Source organism: Mytilus californianus, unplaced genomic scaffold, assembly GCF_021869535.1.
Source record: "Mytilus californianus isolate M0D057914Y unplaced genomic scaffold, xbMytCali1.0.p SCAF_35, whole genome shotgun sequence".
Taxonomy (NCBI): domain Eukaryota; kingdom Metazoa; phylum Mollusca; class Bivalvia; order Mytilida; family Mytilidae; genus Mytilus; species Mytilus californianus.
In genome coordinates, this window is record NW_026262685.1 from 678,569 (window position 1) to 694,688 (window position 16,120).

The window sequence follows — 16,120 nt, forward strand, 5'->3', positions numbered from 1 at the left end:
TAATGTAAACATACATTGAATTGCACAAGATCTAATCTTTCTATACCATGTATACGGTTCTTAACCTTTCTCTATGACAACTTATTCGAATTACAGCCATCAATATTAGAGTGTAGGACGACATCTTGATGTATTTTGTTTTTTTTTTTGTGTTGCTGCGTTTCTGTGTCATTAACGTATATCCCATATCTCCTTTTACTTCTATTTTTATTTCAATGCCTATTCGATACCATGTCGTCGGAGCGAGAGGACATTTGAAAATTCTGCCACGAATAGGAAAATTGGCACATATACTGCTAGTTGATATAAATTTTAAATAATAATGTTGACGATTAGTTTTTACATGTAGGAACACTCGTTTTCGTCTTTAAATTTATTAAACTTTCAAATCAAAACTTTCAATATGTATTCAAAGATAACGGACTTACTGTTCACCTTTCTTGCTAATCAGAACGCCTAGAGATCATAAATTGTAATACGCATGCGAGTCGTGTACGTTTTGTAAGGAATTAATAATTACAAACAAATCCCAAGGAGAAAGACGATAGGTGATTAGCCAGATGTACATAGTGATAAACAACGTTAAACACCAACAACCAATCAATCAATCAATCAATTCAATCAATTCAAATTGTTACACAAAAAAATGATTTATTTTATGATGACTTTATTGACTGATGGCGTTCATTTTTAACAGATGTATTCATTCCTATATATTTTTGTCTATTAGATCTATACGGAGCAGAACCACGTATGTTATTTTGTTTAAGTCTGTTATTACTTTTGGGAATGTTCTGGTTTTTGTCGGTATGGTCATCGGGTTTCTCTTCATTATCTGCATCAAAATCGGACAGTTCAAGATCATCACAGGATATATCATCCTGAAACACCAGGTGATTCTTTCTAGGACCACTCGATTGACCGTTTATCTCCTCTTCCTCTGTACTCTCGTCATTTTTATTTAATTTGTCGTTGAACTGAAAAACTCTATCACCACTTGAGGTATTACCTTCATCTCCAGATGGAATAAACAATTCTTCGTCGAAGTCAGCTTTTAATGACATAACTTCGTTATCTGATGGAGGATTTTCCACTGATCCCTGATCGTTTAATATGGTGTCTAGAGAATCATGGCTTCCTGTAGGAAGTGAATCAAGACTTCCGATGGGAAATGAATCCATAATACTTCCTTTGTCAATATTGTCGTTTGATTCCAATGTGTCAATACTTTCAAGACTTCGACGTTTGGATGGCAGCACTCGGCGAAATTTATTCTCGCTTTCAGGGTCAAATGCATTGTTGTCAACTCCACTTTTATTTTTTGGTTTCTTTGAAGGCGACTTTGGAGGTTTTGAACTTCTTTTATGCTTTTTACTTTTCTTTTTTGTTTTTTCCGGTGGAGCTAACTCTGTTTGCAAGAATGTCCTGAGATCGATTTCACTTCCTTCACCATTGTCCTCTTCATTTGACTGTGTTATTATCATAATGTCACTATTGACGGTTCTCGCTGATGGGATGGGAGATAACTCCTTTCTCATAGTGCACGACTCTACCTCCATAATAGATTTAATTTTGTTTTCACCTTTTGAATCGCCTCCAAATCCCGAAGAGTCTGAGGAATTTGTGTTTTCACGAAGATTAAGACGGCTGATGTCTAAGTTATTGCTTTCTGTGTTCGTTACAAAGATATTCGGCCGATCCACTTTGATATCGTTCCTATCTTCATATGTTGTCCGTAGCGAGTTTCGTCCAAGTTCATTTTGTTCTTGTGTTGTCTGGAAGCCTTCATACCTATGACTAGTCTGCTTGAATTTGTCTTTCAGTTGTTCATTATCTTTAGTTAATAGATCACTAATATCTGTCGTTTCGTATTCTATATATGAATGATTCTCATCACTATTTCCGCTCTTAACTGCTTTCTTCACTGAGATATACTTATTACTACCGTGTCTATCAACATTAGTATGTACTTGAAACTCTTCACCTGCTTCTTCCAATGGTTTAGTTCGGAATATTTCTTTCTGATAATCTTAATGAAAACAAAATGTCAACATTTTTATTTATAGATTTATTATTTTATTTTTTTTTATGAATAAAGAATAATGTATTTACTCCGCTTAACTTTTAACAAAGATTATGACTCTTGCATTTGTTATCACACAAAATCTTTAAAGTGCCATGTAATTTTTTACCTCTTTAAATACTATATATTCTGCAGATAATGAATACTTAAAATGATGTTTTAGGAATAACATTTTATCGTTAGTGATAGTCGGTGCTTCGTTTCCCATGCTTTTGCTGAGATTTTTGGTCCCTTGAGAAAATGTGAATATTTTTTGGTTTTGTCTCATATACACACGCCTTGTTGAAATATGTTTGAATATTTTGCTTTAAACAAATAGAAGTTATGGTTAAAATTTCTGTATCTCAGCCAATAAAATGTATGAAATTGAACAGAAAAGGTAAATAAGGAAGCAAACAAAAATCATACACACTATGTTTAATTAATTGTCTCTTGTTAAACTTGTTTTACATATTTTATAAAATACAAAACTATACCTCTAAACAACTTTGCTCTCTGGTTCTTGACACCACCCAGTGTGCCATGCAGAAATAATTCCTCTGCGTCAAATTTCAATTCTAAGTCTTTGTACTGTGCACGTCTGTGAATCTAAAAATTAAAGAAATTGAATTTAATTATTTGAAACGTTAAAGTAGAAAGAAATGTTTTAAACGGGAATTCTTATAAAATATTTATGGCTGAGCTTCACATTCGGAAACCACGTTTACATCGTATTTATTATTTTACTTGATTGACAAATACGCTATAGCTTAATGTAATTTTCTATTAGTTAATTTCCCTTTTCTACTACAATGATGTTACACGTATTATCAACAAGCAGAAGGTTTTGATTTTGTGTATAACATTGCCAGAGCGATAACCGTAATAACTTCAAATATAGAAATATTACGACTGAAATTCCTCAACGATCGACAGTAATAGGATGTGTAGACTGCATGAAAAGTCCGAAATAAACTCCGATATATATCTTGATATCGTGCAATTCTCTAACTTTTCTTTATTTTGATTTGACCACATGGCAATTATACGGATCTTGTAGGCAAAGCGGGAACACGTGATATTGGCCCCAATTTCGTAGAAGTTGGTACTTTTAATACACCAGGCATCAAGGTGTCTGTATATAATTATAGCCGAGTATTTGGTAACCTTGATTCCTGGCATGATGGCTACTGGGTAGATCCCGTGGTAAGATATATACGCCCATTTAACTGCATGGGATGTGTAAATACGCAGCCACTACTAATATACCACCTCCGGGTGCGGGATTTTCTCGCTGCGTTGAAGACCCATTGGTGGCCTTCGGCTGTTGTGTGCTCTTTGGTCGGGTTGTTATCTCTTTGACATATTCCCCATTTCCATTCTCAATTTTATCTTTGTCTTGGGAGAGATGTCACCATCTATGCAACAAGTCTTATAAAAATGTTGTCCGTAGGTGACCTAATGCATAGCAAAATTGGTTAACTCTGCCATGTATAGGCTTTCATTTTGCACTGACATTCCCACTTATCTACCTATCTTCCAATCCAAATTTCAGAACTTGCCTTAAAGATTAAATGTTGTAATTTGTTTCACCCAGACAATAAAAAAATACCAACCAATTGTCTAGCAAATATTTAAAAAAAACTAGTCTTTATCTATAGACAATGGTTTAAATTAAAAAAAAAAATGGTTGGTCCAGACAGTTTAAAATGCTGCCAGATACCGGCCTGTATTGACCACATTGGTATTATAGACAGACTATACAACAGATGATGTTTACATGACCCGGACATACCTTATAGATACCGGCCTGTATTGACCAGATTGGTAGACAGACTATACAACAGATGATGTTTTCTGCGTCTGTGAGGTCGGCCTGTTCCTCACCATTTGTGATTACCAGTTTAGCACCAACAGCTTCACACTTTGTCATGGTGATTCTACGACACCATCGCTCAACACAACCATTCAAATTGATCTGATTGATAAATAAAGCACATTACTATTATAAAATAATGTATATAAGCTTGCTTTTTTTTGTTACGTGCGGTTAATTTATCGTCTATTATATTTTTTTTTTCATTTTTAAAATAATTACCACACATTAAATTAAGAAAAATACAAAACACTTTTATAGCAAACAAAAAGTTTATGAGGAAAACAATGATGTAAACAATTATGTAAACAATCTGATTAGAATACAGATCCTGGGTCTAAGCCTTGCAAGCAAAGCTTGAACACATATCTGTATTCTAATCAGATTGGATGTAAAAGATAATCAATTCAAGATATTTTTAATATAAATTGCATTCGATGAAAACTAATTTATAGGTAAGTTAACATTAATACTTGAAAGAGAAAACGTTTATTAAGTGTACCTCGAGACAAAACTTTTTGCCTTCTTGCATAACATTTATACATCTCATTATTGAAGCATGGATAGAATCACCATGACCCATGGTGGGATCTAACATCACCAGGCAAGGAGCTGAAGATATAAATGAGATAATATCTGAATTGTCTCCAATCTTTGGATCTAACAACATGTTGAACGAATAGATAATCCGTCCTGTTTGTCAAAATTTTTACTAAAGCAATTAGATATTAGTGCTGAAAAGTTGTTATTCGAAGTGTTTCGAATAGATGGTTAAAATGTTCCGCTAAAGCCTAAAGGTGTTTTCGGTTCGACATGAAGTTAGACCGTTTTGTATCGTACACTAATGTTTGCTTTGCTATATTTAATTCCCGAAGTAATTATGTGTATAAGCAAAAATAACTAAATGGATAATAATATACACCGAGAGAAACTAAAAATGCAACTTTGACAGAAGGCATTCATGAGGACTTTGTTTGTTTTGTTCTCCTTTTTGGTTTTTTGCTTATAAGTTTTGATTTTTTATTGAAAAAAGGTGAATAATATGAGTAAAATTACCAATATATTCATTTACCAAACGAAAAACACTTATCTTGATGTTCTCAGAAATTTTGAAATAATTCTTACAGCAACACCTGTACTTTAACTACAATATTTGGTGATGTTATATACTGTTTTGCAACGTTTGACGAATAACTTTTAATGTTAGGTGCCCATGGGAAGATGGGAAAAAAATGTGCGAATAAAAATATTTGAGATTATACTTAACGTATATAATATACCTCTTTCGGGCTTGCCGAATCGTGAGGTTTTCCGGACTAGGGTCACACCAAACACTGACACCCTTTCTATTAACCACACCCTTACTTGTTCTAGGTCCTTTATCTTCTCCACGTTTACAACCCTAAAATATAATAAAATTATGGTGTTGAGTTTCTGAGCAAATATGTTGGCGTTATTTTTTTCTAGAGAATTTTACATTTTTCTTTCTTGAAAGGTTAGTGAAACATTTTCTTGGTCATGTCAGATTTATCTGTTCAATAATTTTTCCCCTTTCTGCTTTCTTTTGCTCTATGCTTATTTTTGAACTCTACTTGAGGATTTTGTAACTTATTTGTTGAAATGTATGTGTCTTATATATTTTTTTTTTTTGTGAATTCCGTTAAACTCGTTCATTACAACTGTATCTAATGTGGCTTACTAAAGAAAAATAAACCCACATTTTTATATACATTTGTGATTTACAAATAAGGTTGAAACTATATTATATGACTGGAAAAGGTATAGGTGTATAATTCCATAGATTTGTTTTTGAAATTTTAATTTTATGAGATATCTTATAAAGTTTATAAGATATCTTATAAAGGAAATTATATGAGATATCTTAATGTAAGAATAAATAGTAACACGACTTGCCATATCAATACATGAAGGAGAAAACATTTATTTGGTGTACCTCCAGACAAAACTTTTTGCCTTCTTGCATAACATTTATGCATCTCATTATTGAAGCATGGATAGAATCACAATGACCCATGGTAGGATCTAACGTCGGCAGACAAAGAGCTGAAGATATAAATGACATATCTAAATTTTCTCCATCCTTTGGACCTTAAAACATGTTGAACGAAAAGATGATTCATCGTGTGTGTCAAAATTTTTACTTTAACAAATACGATGTGGTATGATTGGCAATTCGACAAATTTCTACTCAAGGACCAAAGGTCAATGATGATAACAACAACACAAGGCAACGGGATAACAAAATGTCGAGAAAGAAAATACAACATCTTTTTTTATGCCTATACCAATCATGACAGACAGCAACAAACGACAACCACTGAACTACAGATTCCAGGCTTCAGACATGAACATAATGGGCGGGATTAAAAACGTTTGCTCGCGCTCAATACCCCACTTACCCAGGTCAGTGGTGTTATGGTGTAACAGTTTAGAAAACTGTAAAAATCAATTGTAAAGGTTTAGAATCGGCATATACTATGCAAACACAAAAAAAAAAAAAAAATGCCAAATTGACAAAAGACAAATACTTAGTATCGCTTAAGAGTACTTTTAGTTACTGAAAGCTAGTTCAAAGCCCAATTTCAGCACATAAATAGACCACATTTTCCCATTTAAGAATTTCATGAGCAATATAGTAAGATATGGTTATGGCAAAGTATACGGTTTAAGGTAAATCATGAGGCATCTCAAAAACAAATCTATGGAATTATACACCAATAAATTTACCTGTCATCTAATATAGTTCTAAATCTCTTCTGAAAACCAAATTGTCCTTGGATGCAGCTAAACTACTGGTCAAAATGTTATAAGGATGTCCCTGTCTATTGGTATTTAAATAATTTAAAAGTCATTAACAGTATCGTTTTATATACGAATTGGATATAAGTGTAAAATAGAGAAAATAATATGGATCAAATACCAATGGATCTTTAAAACAAGAATTACCTGAGAGAGAAAAAAATGCACAACCGAAAAAACAACAACGAATAGATCACTGTAATTCAAATTCAAAGCTTACCATGCTTTGCCGTTTTCACTTATATCCCCAAATGTTGGTTTATTCATTTTTGTTGCATGGAAAAACACATTTACTTCGTCAGGGTCATATGTTATAAGTCCATTTTTCTCTAAGTAAAATAAGTCGTTTAATTTCCTCGGATTTTCAGCAAATTCCTCCCATGGAATAATAATCAGCCCGTTATAATTGACGTTATACTCTTTCATCTGAGCAGACATATCCCTGTACTTGGGTTTTGTTTCGTGTAATATCACTTCCTCAGTCTCTTTATATTTATTCCTAGGATCTTCATTATCAATGGTGGTTGATGTGATGTATCCAAGATCAACCGATCTCCGAAGGGAGACAACTTCCTCTACATGATCAACCTGAACACAGTTGAGGTTTGCCGAGTCTATACTAACCCCTCCAAAGTATCCATTTGTCATCACATTGGAAGAAGGAAGGAAAGGTGGAACTGGCGTTTCTTTTCCAGTCGACATCGTTTGTATTTTCACAGACTTTAAAATTGACTTAGAATTAATCGAAATCTACGCTAACTATACTAGTTCTTGCGTCATATTGATCTGTTTTCTTCTGCTATTCATTTTCGTCTCTAAATGCACAGGTTCAACATAAAACAGCTTTCACATTCCAGATATATAATTTTTTTAATTCATACACAGTGTTTAATAGCAACTACGAATCCTTGTTTTAATATCTATAGTTTTCTATCATTTCTCGTTAAACCATTTCTAAGTTGTAGAATTATCTCATTTATCTGAGCGAAACTTTCCCTGAACCAAAGTTCCAAATTAGAACTTGGCAATGGTCATATATATCACATTGTCACTCATTTAAATTCTCGAACATGTCTGTCTCGCCGGTAAATTTTGTCTTATTTAGTACTATGCAATACACAATGAATTACTTAGTGTAATGGATACCAAGATTAACTGAAAACAAAGGCAATAATCCCATGTTCTTTATGATCTATACAAACATGTAAAGCAATATTGTAAAAGTTTAATTTAAATGGTCTTTAAACTGGAGGACCTTTGTCACACTTTCACGCTTAGCATTTGTAGTTCTATTATCATTCTAATAATATGTACTTTACTTAATGATCATTCGTTGGAGGTTCTTACGAGGCTTTGAGGCGAAGTAAGCTTTAATAACGGGTCAATGAATTTAAATGACTTTTTATCTTTTAGGGTCAATTGAAATGATATGATCAAATGTGTAAGCTATTTAAGTAACTTGATTCAATTAAAAAGTACATTGTAGTACAATTCAACATAATATCAACTAAGAATAATAAAATGAGAATAAATAAATCGAGTGTTGCTTTTTCGGAAGTCTAGGGACTACCACTGACATAGAGGGTGTTGGAACTGATTACAATATCATGTACATGTTTCAAAAAGATTTAGTGACTTAAATAAATGACGAATAGCCCTTTTTATGAAGAAAACATTTCTTCTCCTAGAAAAGATATTAAACGATCCATTTTGATACTTGATTTCTATAGAAAAAAATATATATCTTATAATATCTCAATATCAGTCATTTTATAGGAAATAAGGGGAGGTCACTCTAATATTATACATATCAATTTTACTGGTTTACGTTTCTCCATTACATCGATTTCTCGTTGGTCTTTCAATAAAAAAACTCCGATTTTAACCAGTATCATTTTATTAAATCTTAAATATGCACGATTAGCATTCATATGTTTTCAATGCTGTTTACATTTCAACCTCTAAACAGTAGCTATAGGTTTAAATTAATTTATACACCTGTTTATGTTGCGTGCGTATTGATTTTTACACTCAGGTATAGATTTATACGATTATACAAATGTCTTGTTGAAACTTGTTTTGGTAATATTTTAACTATGGTGGCAAATATATAAACAAAGAAGGATCGTTTGATTTAAGGTCAGTTTCTTTCTGTAAAGGTCCTTTTTGTTTATAAAAGAAAAACTCTGTCGATGTTTTGACAAAATAATACTTTACTAGTATTTCTTATTCACGTTATACATTTCAATTCGAATTCAATTGACTTGAGTTATTCATTCGAAGAGAATCTTAAACAATTATGATTCTTATTTAGAAAAACTCGGAAATCGAAATTTTACGTATTAATTTTATTTTTTTTTTATGTGACGCAACTGAAAATATTTATCTTAGATTCTTTTTAAAATACGTTGTTCCACTCCGAGAGGGGCGTGGGATGCTCAGCTGTATATGCTTACATCATAGTAAATTTGTCAACCTAATGAATATTCAACATCAAAAGATCTCAATATAAACATTTCTGAAAATATATTTCTTTAGGTGAAATACTGTACAGTACAGTAACATATTCCATTTCCACAAGATATAAAATAAAAACATGTACATTTTCTGATAAATCCATCAAATTTGGGGCAGAAATTGTGTTGCTGATTCAAATGAGGAAGAATCATATTATGAATATTCATTACGATGATAAGGATGTTAACGCCCCCTGTTTCCAATACACATCCAAATGTTTACAACACAACCGTTTCATGTCTTTGTTCAAATGTTTACATACATTGATTTAAAAGATGAGTCACGTGGCTAAACTATATATACAAAACTTAAAAAATTCGTACTGGTATTATTGGTACAGTGTTTACATCACATAACATCGGTATATATAATTTCAAAATATAGCCATCGGTAAGTAGTTTTAATTTTTCCCGTATAAATTATCAACTTACTGAAATAATTTTGTATAATTAATGAACTTTCAGTTATAACGTAAACTTACTAAGAGATTATTTATGGATGAAGACAATGTACTAAATGTGTCATTTGGTTTAAGAATTTTTGTTTTTCCTTAAAATGCCGTTCACTAGCAACTTTATTTGTTTAAAAAACGAAAGAGTGTATTGAAGTAACATAAAAAAGTCGAAATATTTAATGTTATGAATATAGGAAAATCTTATTTTATTTTGTTTTCTCTATAATTTTTATTAGAACCTTCAGAAATATAGAATGATGAAAACAGATTTTTATATATATATTAACTGCAAATCAGATTTAAAAAATATCCCCGAAGCACCTGTAGTGTACTCCGTAATATATATATTTTTGTCATCTACTTTGGCATAATGCCACCTTTGTTCGAAGGTTCTGTCGTCATTCATATTTAATCTTTACTAGCTGTATTGATCAAATATGTTAACGAAAAAAACGTTTATTACAAAATAAAAAAAAACAAAACAAAACAGTTCAACAAATAGCATGTATACAAAATTATCATATGCAAATATAATTCATTGTTTAATCAGTAAAATACTGAGACCTATGAAATTATGTATATATGTGCTATTTAGAACTTAACATATTGTAAAGACACCTGTCTATAGGAATGTATGTTAACCTCTAGATCTCTTTAAGTTATTTGTGTCGTTGGGTTGCTGTCTCATCAACGTACATTTAACAGCTGACAGTTAAATAAATAGTTCAAGCTTTCTTCATTCTATATTACCATTACTTTTTCTGCCAGATCTAAAATGAATTCTCGTTATCTCCCTCTGACAAAAGTTGCCGACACCTAATACAGTGATTTGCCAGAGAAATTGATTGTATTATCCCTTTTTGCAAAAACTAAAACATTTACGGCTTGGTGAATAAATATTATTTATTTCATATTTTATGTAAACAATTCAATGTCTGCCATTTTAATTTGTCACATTTAAGGTTTCTAAACAAATGATGTTTTTAGGAATTATATTCTTAATTATTTAACTCAAATTCGTTTGCATTTTGACTAGAATAAAAGGAATATCTATTTGTTACAACTTGTTAATTTTCAAAATGTTCTTCAATGTCGTACTTGATTTAGTTTTTCAACTATTTTGATTCGAGCGATACTAGTGAGTCTTAATTATTTATAGAAACGGGCGTCTTGCGAACCAAATTATCAGCCTGGTACCTTTGATGAGTTTTTGCACGCTTGTTCTCATTCCATACAAATAACGACTCGACAGCGATTCTTTGGTGACCCATTACACAAAATACTTGTAAGTTCTCTACCCCCTGCAACCTCAAACCAGGTTCATAATATCATAAGATAGAAATATGGACTGTCAATTTGATACTATCATTTTTTATTGTAGAAAATACATATAGTAATGGCAACTGCAGGCGAGGATCAGACAGACAATGGCCCAAAGAGAAGTTTAATTGTAGACGAAGCTGCCTTTGAAGAACAATTCTTAAGGTGCCACATATGTAACGAGAAATATAGCCAATCAGACAGACTACCGAAATCACTACCATGCAATCATACTTTCTGTCTGACATGTCTCAAATCCGTTTTCGACCACCATCATCAGAATTCTAGAAGAACAGTTCCATGGATGGACGATAACTTGGAAGGTGTATTAAAGTGCCCAGAATGCCGAGTAGAAATTTTTCTGAGCCGAACTGAAATCAGTGCTCTGCCCTCAGACCATCGTGTTATACAAATGATGGACTTTTTGTCACGTGTAACTACAAAATCTCAAAATGTTTGCTCTAAACACGAAAACCAGCCACTGAACTTTTTTTGTAAGAAATGTTTGATCCCCGTTTGCCGTGACTGTACCGTTCTTGATCACAAAGAGGGACAAGAGCACGTGATTGTTGATGTCACGGAGGCGTTGTCCGAGAACAGTAATGAGTTTGATGAAATGAACGATAAAAATAAAGGCATGCTTGATAAAATGAAAGGGCGAACAGATTCACTTGCAAATGCTTCAAAACAATTAGACCTACTAGAAAGAAAGCTTAGATCAACTATCAAAGACACTTTTATAGAATACAGATTATTGCTAGAGCGAAGACAAGAGGCGCTCATTAAAATATTGCGGGAAAGCGTACAAGAACAGAAACAAAAGATAAACACGCGTTTTGTTGATATCTGTACCCAGGGATCACAGTTACAGAAACTTTACGACACATTTACAAAAGCAAGGTCGAACAATGACATAAGACAATTGTTCACAGTTCAGCAACAACTAAAAGAAAAGGAGACGGAATTTACATGTACGGCCGAAGCAACCGATGATGAACTTTTCATTACTTGCAAATTTGAAGCTCCTAACGAATGTTTATTCTTGTCAGAAATGAGTGGCCTAGGGGAAGTTACAACTATTGAAGACCTTTCGTTGAAGAACCCAGTTCCAGCTCATCAGCTAGTCTTACTAGACAGTTTGGACTCGCATCGTCTTAATCCGGCTTTATATTTACCAGAACTTGACTGTGACGAAAACGAGAGCCCTGATAATGAAAACGACATAGAACATAACGACGACGATAGCAACATTTTGCCTGATGATATTTCTTCAAATATCAGAAACCGTTTATTACAAGGATCTGAAAATGACCAACAAACAGATGAAAACGACGATCATTATTTGGAACAACTTCGAGAACACCGTGAACAGCTCGCTTCTACTTATCTAATGAGAATCGCGTCACGCTTGAACGAAAGTGCTGCAGAAATGGCAGAAGCATTGAATCAACAACCAACCCAGCCAGACCCAAGGACGCCAAGCCAGAGCAGCCAATCATCGCGTGGGAGTAATAATAGGTCAAGTTCATCAAGACAACGTCGTCCACAGCAACCAGTAAGAGTTGTACGTCATCCAACGCAGCCAACACCACCACGTGAGGCACGTGACCAGGGTGGCATGTACACATCATCACGATACACGAATTCAGACAATAGATAGACGTGTAATATAAAGTGATGGTGAACGTGAACAACTTTATCCCAGTGTGCATTTATTGACGGGGCATTGCTTCGTTCAGCATTTTTAGGACCTTAATTTAGTCTTTTTATTTTGAACTCTTCCTATTTTTGTTAAACATTGAGACAAAGCATAATGTGATTCGATAAGAAATGTGATAAATATAAAATAAAATGGTTTAACAAATCTCGTTTTTATACTTGTACCGTGGTTCTAGTAGATTCATGCATTGTGCACGTCCAATGATTGTCTTTAATTTTTTGTTAACAATGTTAACTAATAGCTAGTTATGTAAACAAGAGTGCACACGCTGAAATGTCTCTCCTGCTTTACTGACCATTGATTTTAAGTTGATAGTCCTAAATATAAAGCTTTACTACAAGTATCACATAAACTTAACATGATCCAAGAAAATGAGGTCAAACAAAAATATTTAGAAAAAAAGGGTGTCCAATCCCCCAAGCGCTTGTGATCCTAATGGTAGACATAGATTGGAGAGGGTCAGTGTACGCCATGCTGGTGAGCCTTGACACAGAATGATTCACGGTGTGGTTTAGTTATAATCATGGCCATGCAGTGTCAATTGTTTCATGCATATTCAGAACGATGCAGCATACTGATGTTTTTTGTTCTTGGGTCATTTTGTCTTTTCACGTATTCGTCCTTAGAAAAAACGGTCACCCCTGTACTTCTCTAATCCGGCGATAAAACCCATGTTTAATAAAAGTGTCCGTTTGGCTATGATATGAATATGCAGCGCCGTCCAGACAAAATGGAGAGTTTAAATCCGATGCCTCGTGCAGGGAGCACGTAAAAAGAACCCTTGACACAACGCTTTTAGGGTTTGTCGTTGGACTGATGATGAGCAAAATATCTACTATCGAACATATCGTCATTTCCACGAGGCAGCCGATATTTTCGTCATTCATCCCGATCGACACGCTCTGAATAATTTCCTATTGGATTTATTGTTTTATTCTTGTCATGGATATGCATGAAACATTTACCAGTGAACGTTAATTAGCCAACAATCTTAAAACCGATCCCTTGTGGAGTTTTGTGTTCTTTGATGGCCTCTCTAGAATTCATTCGGACAAATTACGGGATTCAAGACAATTCACACGAGTTGATTCATTGGAGCCGGCTAAGTGGTCAGTGGCAAATGTTACAAGTATATTTAGGTCAATAACATATTATAGAGTTATGCATATACCCTGCTTTGTACAAGTCCCACAGGTTGAGCCAGATTTTCAACATTCTAGCTAACAATATCATAGTCCACAGGAAGACTTGTCAACCTTCTCAGACAGATCTCGGACTCCAAGGTAACTATAGTCTCAGCCAGAATACTTTTAAAACGATGCATGCTTAAGGAAGAAGCAGCTAATATCACTTTCAGCCTTACATTCACACAACAGGAATCAAAATCTCAACCTCTTGCACTTGAAACAAGCATGCAGGTAATTAAAAGCTTCGTGTGTTTTGGTCGAACTATGTTTTCTGGTTTTGGTGTGTTGTAAGGTTGCTGTCATATTGAGCATCATCTCTTTCAGTCATATTTGTGTTGTTGGATTGTTATCCCATGAAATTTTATCCACCATCTCATTTCGTTTATATTGAATGCTGTCAAAAATAACTCTTTTACTATATATGTAGTTGTGATACTGTTGATGGCATTAGATTTTTCAACAAAAGAGGAGGTGGGTTCAAAGTTCTATGCACATTTAGCATGTGAGAATCCGTACCTACCTTACCTAAATATTGCACCAGATTGTGCAGTTATTGTCTTTGTATATTAGGACATATACATTGAAAATAATTTTTCCACCTTACTGTATCTAATGAAAGGACAAAATAAGGGTGTAATATTGCACATCTTGTCCAATGTGTAATTGTTGGTAACTCACTGAGGGTACCATAGACTCAGTGGCAAGTGTTTCAGTATTCAAATGATTTAAATGCTTTTTCTTCCAAAGCTAAGATTGCAATTCCCTCAAACAAATTTGACCTTAAACCAGTGTTGATGATCTGATTAATCCCTTTTGGTTTTTATGCTTTCAATTTATCTTTTTGACTTCCTAACTTTTGGCCACTAGCATATCTGATGAAAATTATTCCAGAAACATAAGTTTTAGTCACAGAAATCATGTTTTTGTTAATTACTATTGGGTAGGGTCTGTTGCTGGTTGTTCATCAGTTGAGTTCCACAGGATATCTTTCCCCCATAGCTTCTGTTCAAAGAATTATGTGACCATCATAAAACTAAGTTGGCGACTCCCTCAGGCAAAGTTGACAGGTTCCACGGGATATCTTTCCCCAAGAGCTTCTGTTCAAAGAATTATGTGACCATCATAAAACTAAGTCTGCAACTCCCTCTGGGAAAGTTGACCCGATGGTTCCTAACATTTTGTGGGGTTATTGTTCAATAGTCATATACCCAACATCACCTGTTCTCAATACAGAACTAATCTCTTACTTATTAGATCATTACCCACCAAGTAATAATCAGAGACTGAGTTTATATAAAAATAAGATGATGTGGTATGATTGCCAATGAATGAAACAAATATCCACCAGAGACTAACTGACGTAGCAGTAAGCAACTAAATGCCATTGCACAGCCTTAAACCACCAAAAACAATACTGCAAGGCCCCTACATGACTAATGTAAAACAATTCAAAGAGAAAACTTAAAGTCTGATTTATGTACAAAACAATAAATCAAAAAGTAATATGATTCACAACAACATACAAAATGTGGGTGGGCTAACATTAGTACATCTCCATTGAACAAAACTTGTATGGGTACACTTTTTGCTTTAAATCACCAAAAAATCAATAAAATATTCAGTACAGGAAAAGTTCAAGTTTATTCAAACAAAAACATATGACCCTATCCCCCATCAATATAATAACAAGAGACTGTCAGAGTGACAGCAAACCGGATAGGTTTGTGACACAAAATGAATGTGGTCAAAGAACTGAAAAGTTTGAAATTGGACATTTACCTATTATGGTCCAATTTCCAAAATCTAAGTACATATCAAATAAAATGCTTCGCTGGGGCGCAGCTTGATACGACCGCAGAGGTCGAACCCTGAACAGTTGGGGCAAGTATGGACACAACATTCAAGCTTGATACAGCTCTGAATTTGGATTGTTATTAAATATTTGACACAGCATAGGTTTCTGACACAGAAAGAATGTGGTCTAAGAACTTGATTTTTTTTAATTTACCTATTATGGTCCAATGTCCAAAATCAAAATACATGGTTAGATTCAGCATATCAAAGAACCCCATATATTCAATTTTTGTTAAAATCAAAAAAAAGTTTAATTTTGGACCCCAACTTGGGACAAACTTGAAAACTGGGCCCATAATCAAAAATCTAA

The 16,120-nt window shown here is 33.7% G+C and overlaps 2 protein-coding genes across 4 annotated transcripts; one reads left to right on the top strand and one right to left on the bottom strand.

The window, feature by feature from the left end:
- Positions 1-650: 650 nt before the first annotated feature.
- On the bottom strand, positions 651-8,179 carry LOC127736672 (uncharacterized). Its single transcript, XM_052247243.1, has 6 exons — positions 6,979-8,179; positions 5,219-5,340; positions 4,441-4,550; positions 3,858-4,040; positions 2,560-2,671; positions 651-2,029 (listed from the first exon to the last, which is right to left on the bottom strand). The coding sequence occupies exons 1-6, from the start codon at positions 7,458-7,460 to the stop codon at positions 657-659; spliced, it is 2,382 nt and encodes a 793-aa protein (XP_052103203.1). The 5' UTR covers positions 7,461-8,179; the 3' UTR covers positions 651-656.
- Positions 8,180-8,794: 615 nt separating this feature from the next.
- LOC127736674 (RING finger protein nhl-1-like) lies at positions 8,795-12,913 on the top strand. Of its 3 annotated transcripts, none has more exons than XM_052247246.1 (2): positions 8,795-8,897; positions 11,111-12,913. In XM_052247246.1, the coding sequence occupies exon 2, from the start codon at positions 11,126-11,128 to the stop codon at positions 12,707-12,709; it is 1,584 nt and encodes a 527-aa protein (XP_052103206.1). In that variant the 5' UTR covers positions 8,795-8,897; positions 11,111-11,125; the 3' UTR covers positions 12,710-12,913. The 3 variants fall into 3 exon arrangements, with proteins under 3 accessions (XP_052103206.1, XP_052103205.1, XP_052103207.1); XM_052247245.1 differs by lacking the exon at positions 8,795-8,897 and adding an exon at positions 9,500-9,665; XM_052247247.1 differs by lacking the exon at positions 8,795-8,897 and adding an exon at positions 9,501-9,636.
- The last annotated feature ends 3,207 nt before the right edge of the window (positions 12,914-16,120 follow it).